The sequence below is a fragment of the Epargyreus clarus genome, unplaced genomic scaffold (genome assembly GCF_041222505.1).
Source record: "Epargyreus clarus isolate Ecla_fem2 unplaced genomic scaffold, WU_Ecla_fem_2.2 ptg000018l, whole genome shotgun sequence".
Classification (NCBI taxonomy): Eukaryota; Metazoa; Arthropoda; class Insecta; order Lepidoptera; family Hesperiidae; genus Epargyreus; species Epargyreus clarus.
Genome location: NW_027332226.1, coordinates 10,585,396 through 10,606,615, shown reverse-complemented (window position 1 = coordinate 10,606,615; position 21,220 = coordinate 10,585,396). Strand labels below are relative to the sequence as shown.

At 33.9% G+C, this 21,220-nt stretch overlaps 1 protein-coding gene across 1 annotated transcript in view; it reads left to right on the top strand.

Moving 5' to 3' along the window:
* Pbanr (pheromone biosynthesis activating neuropeptide receptor) overlaps positions 1-21,220 on the top strand; it is a 104,768-nt gene that overhangs the window by 53,736 nt on the left and 29,812 nt on the right. The window contains exons 3-4 of the mRNA XM_073082779.1: positions 5,957-6,063; positions 11,969-12,076. Coding sequence (XP_072938880.1) covers positions 5,957-6,063; positions 11,969-12,076 — 215 coding nt within the window. The remainder of the gene's footprint in view (positions 1-5,956; positions 6,064-11,968; positions 12,077-21,220) is intronic.

Genomic DNA, 21,220 nt, shown 5'->3' with positions numbered 1-21,220 from the left:
TTTTATTCGCGGAATACATAGCAGCACACACATGACTAAAAAAACAAGAATCAAAACAAAATATAAACTTAAAAAAAACAAGTTCTTATAATACTAGTAACATATGTTAATATAAATGGAGGGTACCGCGCTGCGACATAATAAACCGTAAAACCGACTACCCTCAGCAAATGCCATGGTAGTGCAACCAAGGCGCTGATTTTCAGCGTAGATGTACCTATGAGTTCGCCATATTAGATTTAGAATGACGTCACAAATCTAAACATCTCAACGAAACGTGTAGGTGTGCAAAATTTCAGTTACATTGATTGGAGTTACCTGTACCCTTACCATGAGTTTTTACGTTTTGACAAATATGACTGTTTTGGTATTTGTTTACGTATTGGCCCATACAATTTCCAAGTTCTGACACAATCCACTAGGGGCGCTGATTGGAAATTGTATGGGCAAATACGTAAACAAATATCAAAACAGTCATATTTGTCAAAACGTAAAAACTCATGGTAAGTGTACTGGTTTAAAATTCAGTTACAAGATCTTACTCTTATACATATGCTCTACCAAAGTAACTTAAAAATCTTTAAAATCTCGTAAAAAGTTAAGGGGGCGTCAAAGGAGGAAATTACAGTTTAAACTAGGGCGATTAACGAGTTACCCAATATTATCTTCACGGAAAATCCCATTGGAATTTCCCGGCAGACCATCCATCTAGGGATCGACCGCACTCGGGGTTGTTCAAACATCGTTCAAGATACGCCAATCCTTATTGCGCCAATCAAGTTACAAAATCGCGTGGGTTGACTTGCAAGAAAATCAATAATCGATATGGAAAGTGTATATAATTTTGTTTAAATTTGCTGTAAGTATAAATTTCCTGTAAATTTATTTTTTTGAGTGGCTCCCTAATCATTTTACTTAAGTATTGCAGCCTAAGTTACTCCTTAACACATCAGTTAACTGTCAGTGAAAGTCCCGTCAACATCGGCCCAGCCCTTTGACAGATTAGCCGGGACAAAGAGACAAAAATTTTAAGAATATTTATATCACGGCGTGCGTAAATGGACGTTTTACGCACGCTTCGCGTGCGCAAAACCCCCATTTCCGACCCCGTAATATAAAATTTTATACAACACGCGGACGAAAAATGTTTTTCTGACTCGTGTGATTGCAGTCCTCGCCTGCGGCTCGGCCTGCAAACTCACACTTGTCAGAAAAAAATTTTTCGTCCTCGTATTGTAATGTACTATTTTTATAGCACTCTGTGACCTAAACCCGCATTTTAGCTACGCATTTCTGTGTCCAAAGTAGCCGATTTTTACACCATACGAATATTAATACACTACCCTCACAGTTGTAAAAAATAAACATAGCTATGAACGTTTCATACTTTTAAATGCCATTTAAAAATTAAAAGTGGGTAATGAGTATTTTGTTTAAAGCTATAATTATTTTAATATTTTATTTTGGACGTATTTATAAATGTTTTTGCAATTATGTACATACTAAGCAATAGCATCACTATAAGACTAACTATTGGGCTTTTATTGTTTGTTTTGACTGTGTATTTTCGCTACACACCATAGTAGGAGATATTTAAATTAGGAATCATTATCAAAATTAGCCATAATACTACTCCAGTAGAATCTCGACTAAGCGACCTATTTGTTGTCGTATTTGTGGCATTCGGATTATCGAAAACTTGGATAATTGAGTTTATGAAGAAAAGCTATTTAAACCGATTTAGGAAGGTGATGTTTTTCGACTATATGTTTGTTACGTATGTATTTTTCATTCTTTGGCAAACTCAAACGACTTCATTAATTTTGATACATGATGTGTCGTTGGATTCGTCTTAATTGTGGCGATAACATAGATTATATTTTTAGCAATCGGGTTTTTGTTTTTTATAGTAACTATTTTGTTGCGATGGCGACTTTCCGGAATTTAAATGCACATGTCACACAAAATATGGCTGATCTGTAAGGGTTATTATTACAAAGTTACTTGTTCACGTTTCACAATCCGAATAATCGTGAATATTTATAACTGAGGTCCGGATAATCGATTTTCTACTGTATCACTAGTATTAGTTATGTATTAGTACATTATGTGATTGCTTATCATATCTTTCTTTAATACGTTTAGGTGGAGTTCCCATTATAAGTCATTGGTCTAGACGCCTGTATGTAACCTAAATGGCTTGATAGATTTCGACGTACGTATGGTGTTAGATTTGTCTTTATCACAAGAGCAGAATAATTACTAAATTTTCTAAATTTCAATGGTTTTGGTTGTGTCACATTTTTATTGCTTTTTTAGTTCATAATTTTTAGTTTCAATCATTTATAAGTTTCAAAATAATTATCATATTTTTTCATATTTCTTCACAAGTATAAGCGGGTTTATGTCACACGAGCTATAAAATAGTATACGATACTTGTGACAAAAGTAGCCTATTATCTGCACGGCGTTTAGCACCCTCGCTGCGCTCGGGCGCTAACTTCACGCCGTGCAAAAATAGGCTACTTTGGTCACGCGTATCGTAATGTACTATTTTATTGTATTGTACAAACTATGTATATAAACCGTATATGAAATATTTTTATATGCATTTAGTAAAAATAAACTATTATTATGACATTACAAACAGACACTTTTACACTGTTGCTATTGATAGATAATTTCATAATTTCTCGAATATTTGTCTTTTCGTGTCGTATTGTAATACGGAATATGTACAGTATATTATCAAATTTCATTTATTTCTAAAATAGGACCAACTTAAATCTCTCAGATGATGATGAGTAGAACCAACCAACCAACCAACCAACTAACTTTTATTCAGTTTGTTACCAGCTAGTCTTTAGAGAAACTACATTCATGTCGTGTTTGCACAAGTTAGCCGTGTTTGTACAATGCTGCATTTGTAAAGGAGGCTGTGGTTTATGGTTACGGTGTTTATTCCCAGAAATTTAGTCTACTTCACTTTTCTTTTAGAACAATAATGTCACCATCATTATAATTATGGTATCATATCGCACAAATCTCAGAATGCTTCCATTCTTCATAAAAACAATATGTTCTAGAAATCTTAATATTTTATTGTGCTTAAAATAGTCTCCGAAACCCTTATTTCTAGGGTTTTGTAAGTTTTAATTAAATGCCTATACATTAGCGGTTCTCAAACTTCAAATAAGTGAAATCAACTTCGAATAACTGAAATCTGTTATATTTTTTGCATATTTACCAAACTGTGGAGGGTAAGGTTTTGAGCTTGTGTAATAATAATGTATGTATTGTATATCCAACCGGAATGACATACTTTAACATAATATGAGGTGTCGTTGGATTCGTCTGAATTGTGGGAGTGACATATTTTGCTATGTTATAAAGCAGTTGATTTTTTTGTTTTTATAATAATTCTCTAGTTTGTCTAAACATTTCACATCATCATCAGTCACATTTGTAGTAGTGTTACTAGAACTTAAATAAACGTAACACAAAATTACCTGTTTTAATAAAACTCCTGGCGTTTTATTTTCTGTGCCAGTCAGTCTATAGCTGTTCTAGGAATCTTGTCACGGTATCGTACCTATACAGGGTCGAGTAGGTGAAGTAGATTTTATTAAAGTTTCCAAAGCCACAATGGAAATAGACTGAGTAATCCTATCGACTACAATAAATTTACATCTACGTAAGAGAGTAATCCTTTCTGTTCAGGTCTTGATGAAATCCAGAATTCTATTTATATTGTAAGTGGGTACTTCATTCTGTTAGGCGCAGTGCCTACGCTTTGGTGGGATTTACAGGATCTATATGCTAGATAGAAATAGTCTAGGAAATGTTACAGGCATTCTTACACATTGGGAAGTATTTTGTGTAAGTATCCATTTGTCTTTTTTGTTGTCATAAAATGTAGGCATAGAAAATTCAATTATATTTTTATAGTTCTCTATTGCTCATTCCTGTGGGAAAAATTAATGCTTTTCGCTTTACCCACTACTATACTAACCTTTAAGTATTTACATCGGTAGTGTTTAAATGTAATTGGAGTATTTTATAATGTTTGTAATTTCGAAATTAGAAGGGCTCACTATATGGTTATGTATATGATACAAAAAAATATATATACCTTTATATTTGGTCGGCTTGTTCGGGCCACTCTCGAGTGACTAAGTAAACTGATTCTAATGGGATCTACTTCTTTATTCCATATTACGAAAAACCCATCTAGGGTTATTTACCAAACAATTTAAAATCTGTGTGGGCGTGGATGAGTAAAATGAGATGAGTATTAATCCTGTTTCCTATAAACGTAGGCGGGTAACCACGGTAACGGGCAACGGGTAACCATCCGTGAAAATATAATATTACGACGAAAATTTTCCACCATCGTTATAAAATGACAATAGAATACTTTATTCAAGATTTTAAGAAGAGAAGACTATAAAATACAATAGCATTAAAATAGGCGAAGTCTTTGCAAAGTATTCGAGTTGATGAGCTCGCGGAATTCGTGGAAAACACGGCGAAAAAGTAGCTACTAAACAATATCGTCTTCACCTCGTTAAATACTCTAAAAATAGAGGGCAAATAAATAAACGCATCTATTTTGAAGTCGTTTAAGAAGTTCACAGGGCATATGTATACCCTTCACCTAGTTTGTGATTGCCGCGAGTAAAACAGTGTGTGGTTGCCACAGCAATATTCGCGGTGGCAGTGGTATTTCCTCAATCGAACGATACTACTAGTACTACTCTACTATAGTCTGATTCATAATTAGGTGATTCATACTTTGACTAAGACCGTCATTTTTATTATAAGTTAGAATGAATTCACAATTTAGAATGAAGGTGGTAGAACCCTTTGTGGTTCGACTCCCGCGGCACCACCGCCACACCTATTTCTATCTAATAACAGCAGTGTTAGGCGCTGCTGTGTTCCGGTTTGAAGGGTGTGGTAAGGGAGACAGAGTTTTCCGAGGCGTTCCAGCTTAGTCCTCAGGGGTAGCGGCGCATCTGTGGCCGACCTCAGGTAGGAATATTTAATCCTATCTGGGGTTGATTACAGATGTCCATGGGCGGCAGTAGCCACTTACCATAAGGTGGACTGCATGCTCATCTGCTACCCTTATATTATAAAAAAATAAAATAATAATTGATGTTTTTTTTCTAATTCTAAATTGTAAATAACACTTATTTGTATTTTAAGCGTCGGTTCAGGTCTCACTCCTATTTGGGGGGAAACTTATGGGGGGAAGCTTTGAATCAACCATCATCAACCCATTATCCCACTGTTGGACTGGTGTCTTGACAAAAAATTAAAAATAATTTACATTATAAGAACGCTATAATATTATACCAAACACTAAATTATATAGGTTTCACGTTGTTTTCCTTCACCATTAATCTGATAAACATTTTAATAAACATAACTTCAAAAATCAGATACTTGCCTAAGATTCAAATCTCGGGCCTGCGGCAGAAGAGGCAAAATTTTACCCCTCAGTTCAGAAGGGATCGAAAAGAAACATGTCTAAAAGTTATTTAAAAAAATAACTTTGAGTAAATCTATACATATAAAAATGTATGTTTGTCTGTATGTTCTGTATAGAATCGTAAACTATGCATTTGGTACGACCAATTTTCAATAGATGGCGCCACTGTCATTCCAATGAAGGTACAAATTTTCAGTCATCTGTACGTACTCGTATGTCATATTTTTTTAAAACGCGGGCGAAGACGCGGGCACGGCTAGTTATTTATATTAAGGACTTTATATGTTCAATGTTCTGTTAATTACTTCTGACTCTGCTAACATTTGCAAGCAAAAAATATCCGCCTACACACCTTTTGCTCACAAAATTAAATACGACAATTATTGTTAAGCCACATTTCTCAGTAAGTGATTGTAAATCTTTTTGAGAAATAAATAATCTTAAACCATTTTTATACAGTTGCCGTGGCGCTCTCCTTCTTCCTGTGCTGGGCGCCGTTCCACGTTCAGCGGGTGATTGCCATCTACGGAAAGACCTTGGAGCATCCTTCTGTAACTTTTTATAAGGTATTTTTACATTTTTCTTAATAACACTAAGGTATAAGGAGAACCAGCATGCTACACCGTTATTTTGTATAGGTGCAAACGAGCATTTAGTCCTGACTGTAACTTTGGAGGTGGTAGAACTCTCTGTGGTTCGACTCCGGTGGCACCACCGCTACACCTAATAGCGGCAGAGCATTGATGTGTTCTGTTTGCAGGGTGTGGTACGGGAGACATACTTTTCCGATTCGTTCCAGCTTAGTCGTCAGTAGCGGCGTTTTTGTGGGCGACCTCAGATAGGAAACTAATCTTATCTGATGTTGATTGTAGTGTCCAGGGGTGGCAGTAGTCACTTACCATTAGGTGGACTAGTTGCTAATGTTGCTAATGTCGTCAGTGGACATCTATAATCAATCCCACATAAGATTAGAGAACTGAGGTCGGGGTGGGTTGCTACCGTTGTTAAGGACTAAGTTGGAACGCCTCAGATACGAATGCCTTACTCCTCCTTCTAAGTTCATTAGTGCATAACCATGCTAAGAACTCACTAATGAAGTAAACTGAGTCCTACTCGTATTTGAGCGCGGCCTGAGAACAATACATTAATCAACATTTATTTAAATTATTTTATTCTCTTGATTCATATTAAAGTAGGTTATATTTTTTGTTAAAATATTTTGTTTACTAATAGTAATATAACTAAATTGTTAAAATACTTTGGTTGGTGGCATGAATTCATGGGCCACAGTGGCCAGTAACACCTAAGTTTACTACCTTTATTCGATATATCTAACAATTAGTTCCTTAAAATATTTTTAAGTTAAACATATATTCCGCTATTATAATGAATACTTCATTAATAATGTAATTAACTGTGTCTTCTCCAAGATTTACATTCCGGTTAGTTTTATTTGAACCTCAGCTGGATATAACGAAGTTTAATTAAAATAGCTCAAAGGGTTTATTACAGCGTCATGCAGGTTCCAGTATTGTACTTTATTTATTGTTATTCATCTTGCTTTACATCTACTTCTTAAGTGTAATTATAGATGGCGCTGTTTTCGTAAATATGAATATATTGTATTTTTTATTGTTTTTAATGGCTTTTTCGAGCTTAAGTTCGAGAAAGATATAACTACAAGTAATATTTGATAGATATAATTCGTAAAAACAAAAAAGTATTTAGAAAAATATTTGATATTAACTCAAAAAAATACAGTCCATGAAAAAAGCCGTAATATATTTCCATAAGTATTCTGGAATGTTCTAGTTAACGTTAAAGTCATATTTTTGTCGTGCGTCTGTAAGATACTCGTATCTTTATTCGAGTTTATGGGAGAAAAATGGAAATTCAAATTTAAATTCAATATGGTTTATTCAAATTTAAAACGTAAGGGGTACTTTTTGACTTCCAAATACCACCTGCCATGCCTTTGAATTTATCATGATATTATCTTTGGATAATGAAAGGCAAGGAAATTAACATGTTATCAACATGTTACCGATGACGTTTGTAATTACAAGTTTTAATTAACGACGTTTATAAGTCTTTGTTGTCTGTGCAACACGAAATGTAATTAAGGGAAGTTTATGAATTTCATTAAAGATTCGGTTTTATTAATTTTTTTAATATACGAGAAAACATTTAAAGACGAATAGAAAACAAGCGTTCTGTTAAATGAATAAAAATTTAGCTTTCATTTTTAAATGCGTAATATTTTTATATTAAAATGCGATGACAAAAAAATAAATGGTTAACCCTATACTTGGCAGAGAATTTTATCCTAAAAAAAATATACTTTTGCTACTTCCCTGCGTTAATTGGGTTATAAGGATATTAGGAAAAATAAAATAAAAAATCTCTGAATGTCAGTTTTCAGAATATAGTATGTGTCTTTAAGTGCACACTGCCAGGTTCACGAGAAAAAAAATATGTGTCTTTAAATGCACACCGCCAAGTACTCACTAAACTAAGAAATAATTAAAAAATATAAAAAATATCATACATTTTGAAAATACTAAAGATAAAAGTCTCGGAAGTTATGACATGTCAACAAGTTTTGAGATATTTTAGTTGAGTTGAGAGATTAGAAGACCTCCTCCCAAAAAAACACAGTTCCCACATAAAGCGACTCGAAACTTTTTGTGTGGCAATAATTTTTGTTTACCGCTGTTCCCATGACGAAACAGCAACCACGAATTACAAACGAAGATGTCCAGGATCTGTGAGGACAATACTAACAATGGCCTATCACATTTGTACGCTATAAAGCGACTTGTTTGTTTAGACCTGCATACATGTTTCCGTTAGAATGTTGTATTAAATTTGAGCATATGATTGGACTTTATTCCACTTGTCTGAAGGATGTGGTAAGAAGATATACTTTTCTGAGGCATTCCAGCTTAGTCTTCAGGGCTAGTGGCGCATCTATAGCCGACCTCAAGTGGGAATTTGGTCTTATCTGGGATTGATATTGCAGATGTTCTGGAATCACCATTATTGGAGATGTTTACATTTTTGACAGAAGATGCTATTGATTGGACAGGACTTGAGTTCAGGGACGTCTTTATGAGACCTAGACATCTGGAATTCATCTTTCTAGGGATTTTCTGGATTCTACATCCGATTTAATTACGCAATTTAGACACCAAAGCTAGAATTTTTCGGCCTCCAGTCATCTGAAAAAAATATTGCAAGCTAAGGACTGGGAATTTAGTGGAAACGGGGAAATATTAATTTCAGTCATGAATTATAAAAAAAAAACTCTGTCTGAACTTTGTTCACCCAACCCCCTACCTTGTGTGCAGAACCTTAGTATATAGTAGCAAAGTTGGCAGTGTGCATTTAAAGACACAATATTGACAAACAGTAATATTGTATGTCGTTGGCAGTGTGCATTTTAATGCACACATAACAAAAGTCATGAATTACTATATATTCAAAACATAATATCTCAAAAAAATATCACCAAAACATTGCATAAAGCTTGCAGAAAGTAAGATTATATAAATTTCGTACATATAACTTAATTTCATTCAGATAAAATAAGATTCTTAGAGAGCGTTGCGCAGGCGCTGAATGACGGCTCGCTATTTTGTTTACCATTTACAATGTGTGTACGAGACAGATATTGATTTCATTTTCTGACATAAAAAAACGTTTGCTAATTCGCTTTCAGTTATTATTAGTAAGATTCGATGTCGCATTATTTCGAAAAAAAAATCTGATTCTAATGTGCATTTAAGTGCACAATGTCAAGTATAGGGTTAACATTATTAAGATTTTAACTGTTCGCACATTCGTTCGGCATTCAACTCGTGAAATGCTTTAAATGTGTTAAATATTTTTCCACGTATAATAAACGTGTCACAAATAAAATAGTATTCGCAATCACGCACCAATCGCATTTGGCATGCGCGTTGGACTATGCTACACCCCTCAGATTGAGAGTGCCCAGCAATGGGAAACCAAAAAGCCAGTATATCCGCTTACACAACACGCTAAAGTGTTGTGTAAGCGGATTTTTGCTTTGCTAAATTTTTAAATTGAACTGAAGTTTTTCTTAACATTATTTTTACTTCCCCTTTTGGAACCCGGAATTCTTTTGTCCAGGGGCCTCGGCATTCCTGGTACTGCACAGTGGGGACATTCCTTGGTGGGCAACTAAAGTCTAATTGGAAATTAGTAGATCTCTTCAATAAAGTTGGTCTTTTCTGCAATTGAGTTCTTTAAGTGGTAACCTTATTTTCCCGCATGTTCTACATTTTCCTTCTTAGCACCCTGACCGTACCAGCGACCTAATGAAAAAACAAACAAAGAACTTCATAATCGTATAGTACAGCAAACTTTAGCGAAGAAAGAGTAAACTTTCATTAGTCCAAATAGTTAGGAATTTCCACCTATTGATTAAGTGGAAGGCTTAATGGGCCATGTCAATGAACAATAAGTTTATGTATAAAGTCCTTATAGAGTTCCCCATGAGATGCTGAACTTTGGCTCGTAAAACGGGCCAATGTCTCCCCTGTAGTCGTAATTAAAAAAGTTTTACGTTAATATCAAGCCATTATCGTATCCGGACGTGCTTCTGAACGAAATAGGTCCGTGCGACAATCGCCTGGATTGATCGTAAATTATCTAGATTGCGATATCTATATTGGTAGTATTGGTACAGGTATGCCCGTTTGTAGTTCTCTAGATTGTGTCTCCCTAATAACAGCAGTATAAAGCGCTGCTGTGTTTCGGTTTGAAGGTTGTGGTAAAGCTTAAACGCTGCAACATTCAACTTGCAAACGAGCATGCAGTTCACGTGATAGTGAGTGGCCACTGTTACTAATGGTTCTCTGTAACCAACCTCAGATAGGATTAGCATCCCAATTTGGGTTTTTATTTGTCAGCCATTAGAATTTAAAGTATGTTAGTCTTGTTTTTACTTAACTTTCTCAACTGGCAGCTGTAAATTAGTCGTCTGCCGAACTTAGCAGGTATGCAGGTGTTCATAGTACATATGAGCACTACTCACTGACCTAAGTTTTGTCCTGTTGAATAAAAGGATGTCTGGAAGGCCTGTGATCTTACTTTATAAGTTCAATTTGTTTCTGAACCGTAATTTTATCGTAAGAAAGTAAAATTGTATTTTTTCAACTTTACCAAAACAGGGACCGACGATTCCAATTAAAGAAGGTAACAGAACCTTTCAAAGTCCAGAAAACTCCGGGAACTCAACGATTGGTTGATAAGGTTTTTAGGGACGTATGTTTCCTTCTTTACGATAGAAAGCATATTTTATATACAAACGATAATATATGGGTACTAGCTGACTCGGCAAACGTTGTGTTGCCATATAAATAAAAAAAATTTAAGGCTGAAATACCTTTATCACTTAGGGGTATGAAAAATAAATAGTACCCGATTCTCAGACCTACTGAATATGCATATAAAATTTGATGAAAATCGGTAAAGCCGTTTCAGAGAAGTACGGTAACTAACATTGTGACACGAGAATTTTATACATAATATATGGGTATTTATATTTCCTAAACATTTTCATCATATTCAAACCAGATGGAAATAAGGAATATATAATATGTAAAGGAGTGTCCTAACAAAACATATCAAGGACTCCTGTGAGAACAAAAGTCGGAGTATGTGACTTTATCACAAGTGGGTGGAGTGAGAATATCTGAATTTTGGTTTTACTCTTGTATTCTGTTGTATGCAATATCATAAGCGAAATTACATAGATTTGTCGAGAATATTTGAGTCTTGGTACCGTATCAAGCGTGGTCCTATGATTCTTTAATCAACTCTATGTATAGAATAACACTATGTAGTAGTGATACAAGAAACAAAGTGTAAATAAAACAAAATTATGTATGACTTCGTATGAATAAAATAAAAAAGCACGGTGCGATTCAAGGTCTCAGACGAAGGGTGTCGTAAAACCTAATTAATCTTCATTTGCTTTTTAATTTTTACTATGTGTTTCTTGGCAGTTATAGAAGGACAGGCATTTTGAACATTTAATGTGTCTAGCCTTCTACTACACTTCAATTAAAGGATAAACCAAAAAAAATCACAAAACGTTCTCCAATCTCCGTACTCTTTTTTGTCTGTAGTATTTTTATAGCGCCCTTATATGACACACACTGTAAAATTCAAGTAGACATTCGATAGATCGGTGAAGAGTCCTGTGACTGGTGGACGGACAGGGAAAACTTCGTAATCCTCGTCCAGGGTCTCGTTTGCGCTCTTTCATTACGGAACCCTAAATATATAACAAGGAAATGATCATTTCAAAACCGTTCATCGCGTAAAACAAACTTAATCCCTCACGTTGGTATAAGCATACAGTAAATCCAGACTCCACTTCATTATTTGGTCTTTCGTGCATTTAATGGATCTCATTTAAAAGTTTTAATTAATCCGCAGGTGTACATTGTGCTGACGTACTTGTCGGGGGTGCTGTACTTCCTGTCCACCGCGATCAACCCCTTCCTCTACAACATCATGTCCAACAAGTTTAGAAATGCGTTTAAGGTATGTTTTTATTACTTTAAATTGTGTAATAGATTAGTGTTTAAAGTTCATTTTGTTATTTGTTAGTATGTGAATGTGAATGTTATAGCAACACAATAGTGGTTTAATATGTTTTTTTTATAACATAGGAGTAGCAGACGAGCATGCAGTCCACTTAATGGTAAGTGGCTACTGCCGCCTATGGACATCTGTAATCAACCCCAGGTAGGTTTAGATATTCCTACCTGAGGTTGGCTACAGATGCACCGCTACCCCTGTGGACTAAGCTGGAACGCCTCGGAAAAGTCTGTCTGCCTTACCACACCCTTCAAAACGGAACACAGCAGCGCCTAACACTGCTGTTATTAGGTAGAAATAGGTGTGGCGGTGGTACCGCCGGAGTCGAACCACAAATGGTACTACCACCTTCAAATATATATGTTTAATGTATATGTTTAAACACATTTGTATTACTAGGTAATAAGAGAATATGACTTGACCTCTGTCTTGAGGCACAAGTTAGAAATCCCAGGTACGGCTGAATTTTGAAAATTGTGTGCGTATTAGAAATTAATTATGAGTTGTCATAACGGTAAATGAAAACTTCGTAAAGAAACCTGAGTTCTAAAAAAAACGTTCTCAAATGTGAGTAAAGTCTAACTAACTAAAGCTTGTCACAACCAAAAACAAAAAAAATATTCAGTTGACAACAAAAGAGAAAAAGATACTGAGCTGTTTTGTATTTGCCAATTTAAATACAAATATTTACTCGATATGCACACTAAACAATTTTATAGTGTTATAAATAAGTAAAACTGTATTTTTCGATATTCCATATATATTTATTATCTGTTCGAAATAGAAAAGAATTTTACTTGGATCGTAGAAGCGTGGTTATCCCTGGGGACTACTTTGGGACCACTGGTATGTAAATCTGTAGGTACTAGAGTTAGACCATTCAGACACGAAATATTGCAGGCAGGGCTAGATGTATTTTTAACAAGTAGAGGTGAAAATCAGAGTATTGGAAATGCTGGGATTTGTACAGGGTTAGGTAATAAGTAGGCTGAGTCTATTAATACAGGTACTGTACGAACAATTTATAATTATTAATACGGTTACCGTACGAATAATTTATAATTATTAATACGGGTACTGGACAAACAATTTATTATTATCCGATTCGAACCGGTAGATTTTGAGAAATCTCAAAAAAACTACAAAATTTTTTTTTTTGAAATGTTTTTTTTTTAATAACTTTTAAACGGCTCTACCGATCGATTTTAGAAACTAAGCTCTTAACATCAAAAAATGACGTCGATCGCCATCAGCCCGTTTGAAATCAATTTATAAAAAAAAAAGAAAAAAAAAACCTACCCTAACCTAACCTAACATAACCTAACCAATTGAATAAATGTACGAATAAATATATTAAAAAAAAATTAATTTGTCACATTGTTTAAAGAAAAAAAAAATTGAATAAATGTACGAATAAATATATTAAAAAAAATTGAATAAATGTACGAATAAATATAATTTATTAGTCCAGTACCTGTACAAATAGTCACATTGTAATAAGTAACGGGTAAACTTGGCAATACTTAAGTAGTGGTGCTGCCATACTGTAGTACAACATGCAAATATTTATTTAAAGTAGATTCTTTACAGAACGCTTTTGGAACGTCAGTAATTTATCAGTGCTTCGTAATGTTTCGTTTTATGGAGAAGAAGCGGCGAAATAAATTCCATAACACATCATGACTGAAGTAGCATGCAATGGAATCTCTGGAACGTAGTCATTGTTGACCATGGACAATCCCAACCTGTAATTGGCTTCAGTTAGAACAAGAATTTTATCTGAAGTTCATTACAGATATATCGTCTCTCTTGAAGACTACGTTTGTAAACTCAAAAGTAAGTCGACTAGCATCAACACTTTTCTATCATCCTGCTTCAAAGTAGGTTAACAAATTTTAAAAACATCTTGAAACAATTTATAAGTGTAGTGTCACATCACTATAACGATAAGACATCTACTCTACCTTGACTGGAATTTCCAAGGACTTACGCAACAAATTAAAATAGGTTTTGTCCAAGGTCAATTATCTCTCCCGAGGGCTGAGATAAATTTGTTTGTATGTAATACATGTTTTTTTTATACAATATAAGAGTAGCAGACGTGCAGTTCACCTGATGGTGAGTGGCTACTGCCGCCGAGGGACATCTGTAATCAACCCTAGATAAGATGAGGTCGGCGCGGTCGACAGGTGCGCCGCTACCCCTGAGGACTAATTTGGGATGCCTCGGAAAAGTATGTCTCCCTTACCACGCCCTTCAAACCAGAACCTAGCAGGGCTTAACAGTGCTATTATTAGGCAAAATAGGTTGTGGTACCGCTATAGTCGAACCATATGATTCCACCTTCAAGTTAGAAATAAAGTATATGATTTAACGGTGAAAAAAAATAAGAAGACCTATAAGTATGATATGATTTTTATTTGCAGACTATCAAGATAATAAATAGGTATTTCAGGGATTTTATAAATAGCTTCGATCCTTTTAACATGCAGACTAATCATAGACAATAACAAATATTCAATTACACTTGAGTATTATAAATAGTCTCGATTATGCTCTAAAGTCTATGACACTCTATGACATTGATGCTGGGGTTACAGGGTGAAAACCCAAGATCTGATTTCAAAGACAGTGTGTGTCTGAGAGGCATTAACGTAGGGTTTATTTTAGGAGACTGATATTTATCTTTACCTTGTTACTCTATCATTTTAAAAGTAAGAGAGAATAACACAACAATTTTAAACAATATTAAATTATGTTACGTTCTGTTTGTCTTACATTTACTCTGATAAATAATTGTCTTTGTATTTTTAGTAAAATATGTCACTACACTTTTATATCATACGATATTTTTATAATATTTTTATGTTTTATTACTTTATAATTGGTAAATGAGGCGTGATGATATATCGTCACTCTTTAATGGTAATATAAATAGGCTTTTCAAGTAAACTTAGAAATGTAATGTACTTAGAAGCTTTTTTATAGACACTGGAAGTCAACGTGCATTTAGGAATGTTAAAGCTTATCACACACGTACAACGTCCTAAGCCTTACGAGGGTTAAGGCTTTGATAAATTAGTTAGCGTATCATATAGATGACTATAGAGTAAATGCGTAATATATGCCAATCTAATTCAACATACGTATTTATTATTCTTACTTATTACATTATATCAGAGTTTATTTTAATAGTAATTTAATGATATAATTTTAATTTAATTGTCTAACATTTAAATTTAGTTCATATTTAATTTATTATACTTAATTATTTATTTAATCTTTATTCTAAATGTTATCTGATTTGATATAATTAATTAATGTAATTTAACAAGTCCGTTCTAATTACTTGATATAAATAAATGTTTCTTTGTTTGAGTGCCCATAGTTAGTGAGACACTATATAAAACCTTTGTTTGTTTGTCTGCTCTTCTGTGAGACATTATTTGAAATTTCGGGTACAGATAGCTTTACATAAAGTTACTTTGACAGATAGTTCAGGAAAAAAGGTTAAGATTTTCTTGAGATATATTCCTTGAGTGATACCCAAAACCGAATTAATACTTCATCACTAGAACCCCTAGAACCTCACTTCTATGCTCGGGTCTTATCTCAGTATGAAAAGGGTTAAGACATTATTCCACAATGCTGGTTGAATGCGGATTTATAGGCTTCACTTATGTTAATATCAGGTAATCTTACTTACTAACTAAGGAAATCATCTTTACCACTTCAATGAAATAAAATGTGACCTTACCTTAGTTTTAGTTAAAGGTGGTAGAATCCTCTATCATTCGACGCCGCGCGGCCCTACCGCTACACCTATTTCTGCGTATTACCAACAGTGTTAAGCGCTGCTGTGTTCTGGTTTGAAGGTTGTGGTAAGGGAGACATAGTTTTCCGAAGCATTCATGCGTAGTCCTCAGGGATAGTGGCGTCTGTGGCTGACCTCAGAAAGGAATCTAATCTTATTTGGGGGTAGATCACAAATATCCATAGGCAGCAGTAGCCACTTATCATCAGGTGGACTGCATGCTCGTCTGCTAATCTTATATTATATAAAAAAATGATTTCTAACTTTAACAATGAGAAATAGAATGTGGTTAATAGTACCTTAAACCTTAATACCTATGTGAATTATTAGGTACTTATTGTAATGTATTTTTAGTGGGTGTAATGTGTGCTAAGATTAACAGGTAAAGCAAGCTCAAATTTATGATTGTATTCAATATTGTCGTAGTGTAGGACGGTAACTAGAATGATTATTATCTACCTATATGTCTTAGTCGGATCTCTTTGTATATTTTAACATAATAATTATAGTTTAAAAACTAAAAACCACGCTAAAATCGTACAATGAAAATAGTTAATCCTGATTCCTGACGATCTTCATGAGGAGAATGGGATAAAATTATTAAAATCGTGTATTGTCATCGATTCTTGATAATTGGTCAAAATTTTAAATCAATCGGACCGTTCAAAGTGGGCAAAAATCAAGTTCAAAGATTCCGTTACATACATACATACAACCCAAGCTAATAAAAGCGTGGTAAAATAGTAGTAAATAAATAATAGTTTAAAAAACTAAAAAAATACACTTTTTATAGAAAATCCAACTAAAAAATAGAAAATATTTTTTTTTTAAATTTGAATTGAGAATAGTGTAAATAAGATAAAAATATTTTTTATTGTAAAAAATGCGTGGGGTGCATGGTGTCAATAGTTATAAATATTTTATTGATCGATATTGAGTAGAAGGATTATGATTTTGATAATATCTTAAAAAGCACCCCACGCTTTTTTTACAATAAAAAATATTTTTATCTTATTTACACTATTCTTAATTCAAATTAAAAAAAAATATTTTCTATTTTTTAGTTGGATTTTCTATAAAAAGTGTATTTTTTTAGTTTTTTTAAACTATTATTTATTTTTCATTTTTTAGTGATTATTTTAACGATTATTACGTAGCGTTTCCGAGAAATAGGTGATCGGCGCGCCTGGTAGATTCCTTTATTGGTCTTAACGCAGACCTTCCGGGTCTCAGGAAAACAAAAATCGCTGATCCTGATAGTAAGGATAACGGGTCAGAATGTTTAAAATATTGAATTGTCATCGGTCCTTAATAAGTATGCCAAATTTCGAGTTAATCCGACGTTTTGAAGGGGGTTAAAATCATGTTCAAAGATTCCGTTACATACTAACATACAAACATACTAACATACTAACATACCAATATACCAACATACATACGTCTCAAGCTAATAAAAGCGTATTAATAAGGAGCCCTCTACAAATAATATTAATACCCTAACTAAAGGAGATTCGTCGACAAATGCGACTTAAAAATCTCATCTAAAAATCAGTAAATATCATCACGGCTACTGTAAAGTTTACTTTAGAGATTTTCCTCTATGTAGTAGCATAAATTCATCGGAAAATAGACGTGAAATTACAAAATTGAGTCCAACAGTAGAGCATGTTACATACAAGTTGAAATGCAAGAAGAGAGAATGAAGCCAAAAGTAGAGTAGAATAGTAGGTAGTTGTAGCTTTACTAGGAAAAATATTTGCCGAAATTATTTTCAAGGGAAATGAATTCTTATAAATGTCGGGCGCTTCGTGTAGTACGCAGCGAAATTGTTGATATTACAATTCTGTGTCGGTATTTTGAGGGTTTCTCAAATAGCGGCGTCAAAAATAGGGTACTTTCATCATTACGCTTCGTAGAAAGAATTCATGGTTACGTAGGTACCTAGTTTGTTGACTGTAGCAAACATATTTACATTGTTATATAATAAAATACTATGTTATTGCTGTTACCTCAGAAGAAATATGTACAATTTTAAGATAAAGTTTAGTGGTTGAAAGTTTTCGTTTCAATCGCGAGGTCTGAGGTTTGAGGCTTAGGTTTGATTGTTAGATGTTATATGGTATACGCATACGAAATTAATTATGACTTGCTTTGACGGTAAAGTTAAACTTTTTTTTAAATCTTTTATTTTCAAAAAATCTTTAAGGTAAAATGTGAAATCTATCTATTATATATATTCGCAAATGGCCAGAACGGTTGATCTCTGATTATGCGAGGAGACCAGTGCCCAGCAGCGGGACTGGAATGAGTTGATGATGATGACTGGCTTATTACTATTTAGTGGTAGATGACCATTGACTACAAGAACACTTTATATTAAGTACGTGCTATATATGCTATTGGTCATTTCTATCAAAAGAAAATAATAATATTCTATGGAACATAGAAACAAAAAATATCATCAGAAGAGCTAATCGCAGAGCTGATTTCAATAATCTTTGTAACATTACAAAAAGAAGAGATCTTTCGACGCCAAATGTGATATTGGTTCTTTTCTTAACATTAGTAACATTAGGTATGTTTTTGTTACATGGAATATATGTGGCTAAAACTTGTAAGGATTTATAACATTATTATTCTGCTCCATATCTGTTTTATTTTTGTGGGTTAATGGTGTTTCTGAATAATTGAATAAAGGCATACTTATTCGTAATGATAAAATTATACGTTAGTCATATTTTGTTATACTTGCGCACTCTGTTTTCTTAATATTTTTTTCACAGGATTATACATTAAAATGCACTATTGATAAACATTTAGTGGCACTAAAACCTAGCTTTCATAATGAAACTTCGTGGCAAAATAAGTGAATATTGCTAGACAAAAATCGCAAGTTTGATAAGATCATGATAAGATAGTCCGCTAGCGTTTTGATGTCGTTTCATGGGGGATTTTACGACGGTTTATTGAGTTATTGTCACTCCTTAATATTTTGTTTTACTAAATAATTAATCAGTTGTAACCATGAATTATCATGAGATTTACATGTTCTTTATTTATCCTAACACACTGTATATCTAAAGTTGTGTCGCTTTGTTGTCGTTTCGTGGGGGAAATTTTACGACATTTTTAAGTATTTTCTTTTGTCATTTATTAATATTTTTCATGTATTTTTAATTTAATCACCCGTAAGCATTTAGCATGAATTATCATGGGATTAAATGTGCTCATCGTCTAATCTAACACATTGTAGGTATATAAGGGTATACAGTTGTGTGCTGACGTCTCTAATATGCACTGAAACTTAACCCTAACTTACTTAGGCGCTAAGTGCTTTGAGTGAAAGCGCTGCACGTTCGTTTGTTAATAAAAAACAAAGTAAACTCTGATGTTACACATCCATTACGCCTCGCCCATTTTAGACGAGTAATGTGCGCTCAATGGTCGAAATTCTTATCATAATATTATTTTTTAAATTTGTGGTATTTTTTTTTTATAATATAGGAGTAGCAGACGAGCATGCAGTCCACCTGATGGTAAGTGGCTACTGCCGCCCATGGACATCTGTAATCAACCCCAGATAGGATTAGATATTACCTAAGGTCGGCCACAGATGCGCCGCTACCCCTGAGGACTAAGCTGGAACGCCTCGGAAAAGTCTGCCTCCCTTACCATACCCTTCAAACCGGAACACAGCAGCGCCTAACACTGCTGTTATTAGGTAGAAATAGGTGTGGCGGTGGTGCCGCCGGAGTCGAACCACAAAGGGTTCTACCACCTTCATATATATTTTAAGTTTGGATACAATTGTGTGCTGACGTCACTAATATGCACTGAAACTTAACCCTAACTTACTTACTTGGATGTTTCCTTTTTACAAGCTTTTCATTAACTTGTTTACAATGATTATATTACGTATCTTTAATTAGTCTTGCGATCGTGCGGTTGCAACGTTGCGGTGGCGCGGGTCACATGGCTTTTGCGACTTGAGAGTCGTAGTGTTGTCTATTCTACTTCACGATAGACACTAGAGAAGCAGTAGGTTGCAGCGCTACAGTCGTGAAATGAAAGAATATCGACAAACAAAAGAGTACAAGAGAGATATTTTATAAAATTATTTTTTTTTTGTGTAAAAATATAGCCTTCCGACAATTTAGACGAATTCAACAACACCTCATGATAAAAATCCATCGAGTCGTTTGTGCTACAGAAAAACAATGAGACATACATACATAAATACATAATTACATACAAAACATTACCCTCTATAATCGGGTAGAATCGAACTAAACTATTTGTCTTGCATATTAATACGATACGACAAAAGTAAACGGTTCTAACATTCCGAGCTCCGTTGAATAACCGTGTTACCCTTTACGATATTTATTACCTCCTTCAAACTTACAACTATTGCAAGGTACATAACTACTCCCAGTAGGCTCGGGATAGTTTCGAACTTAACATGTCACATTACATAATCCTAAGCCTTACAACATATAAATAAGTTTGCGAGAAACATTTCTTATTACGTTTGGGACATATTACGTCTTACGGACAATGTTATTGCTTTAAGTTTGTTTAGGCTATTTTATGCTTTTGTAGTTAAAACTAATTGTAGAGTAGATTATTATCAAAATTACTTTTAAAATAAATTTCACAAGCCAGCGTAATTTATTTCAATTTTAATTCGAGAAATTCAAAGTCAAAAGTAGTTTGCTCTACCTGAAAAGTCATGTTGGGTTAGGTTAGGTTCATAGTCCTGTTAAAACGGTACATGCTGTATTATATATATTTTGGCGTGTTTGGAAAAACGGATCAAAAAGAACCGAACTTTGATGCGCTGATGTGACATTATATTATGTACTTTATTAATTACACTAACGACGTATAACTTTTCAGACATAAATTTCGTCAAGTATTGATGTAACAGGAAGAAATATAAGAATACGACACGCATACGAAAAGTTTAATATAAACATTGTGTTTTCGTAGTTACTGACAATTTGTATTAAATAAAGTATAATGTTCCTTAGGGAGCTGAAAAGTCGTAAGTGGTGCGGTATTCGTGTTTCTTCTTTAATGTTAGTTTTTATTATTCTCTAGTTGGTTTCTATTATATATACAACTATAACACCTACTCGTACGAGAAATTCCTACGAACGAACAGCGAACTGTTGATAGTTTCCGCTGACATTTTATTGCCTAAGAATTTATTAATATATCTTGCGATTTAAAAATATATAGCCCACACATGCTACAGGGACGACAAAAAA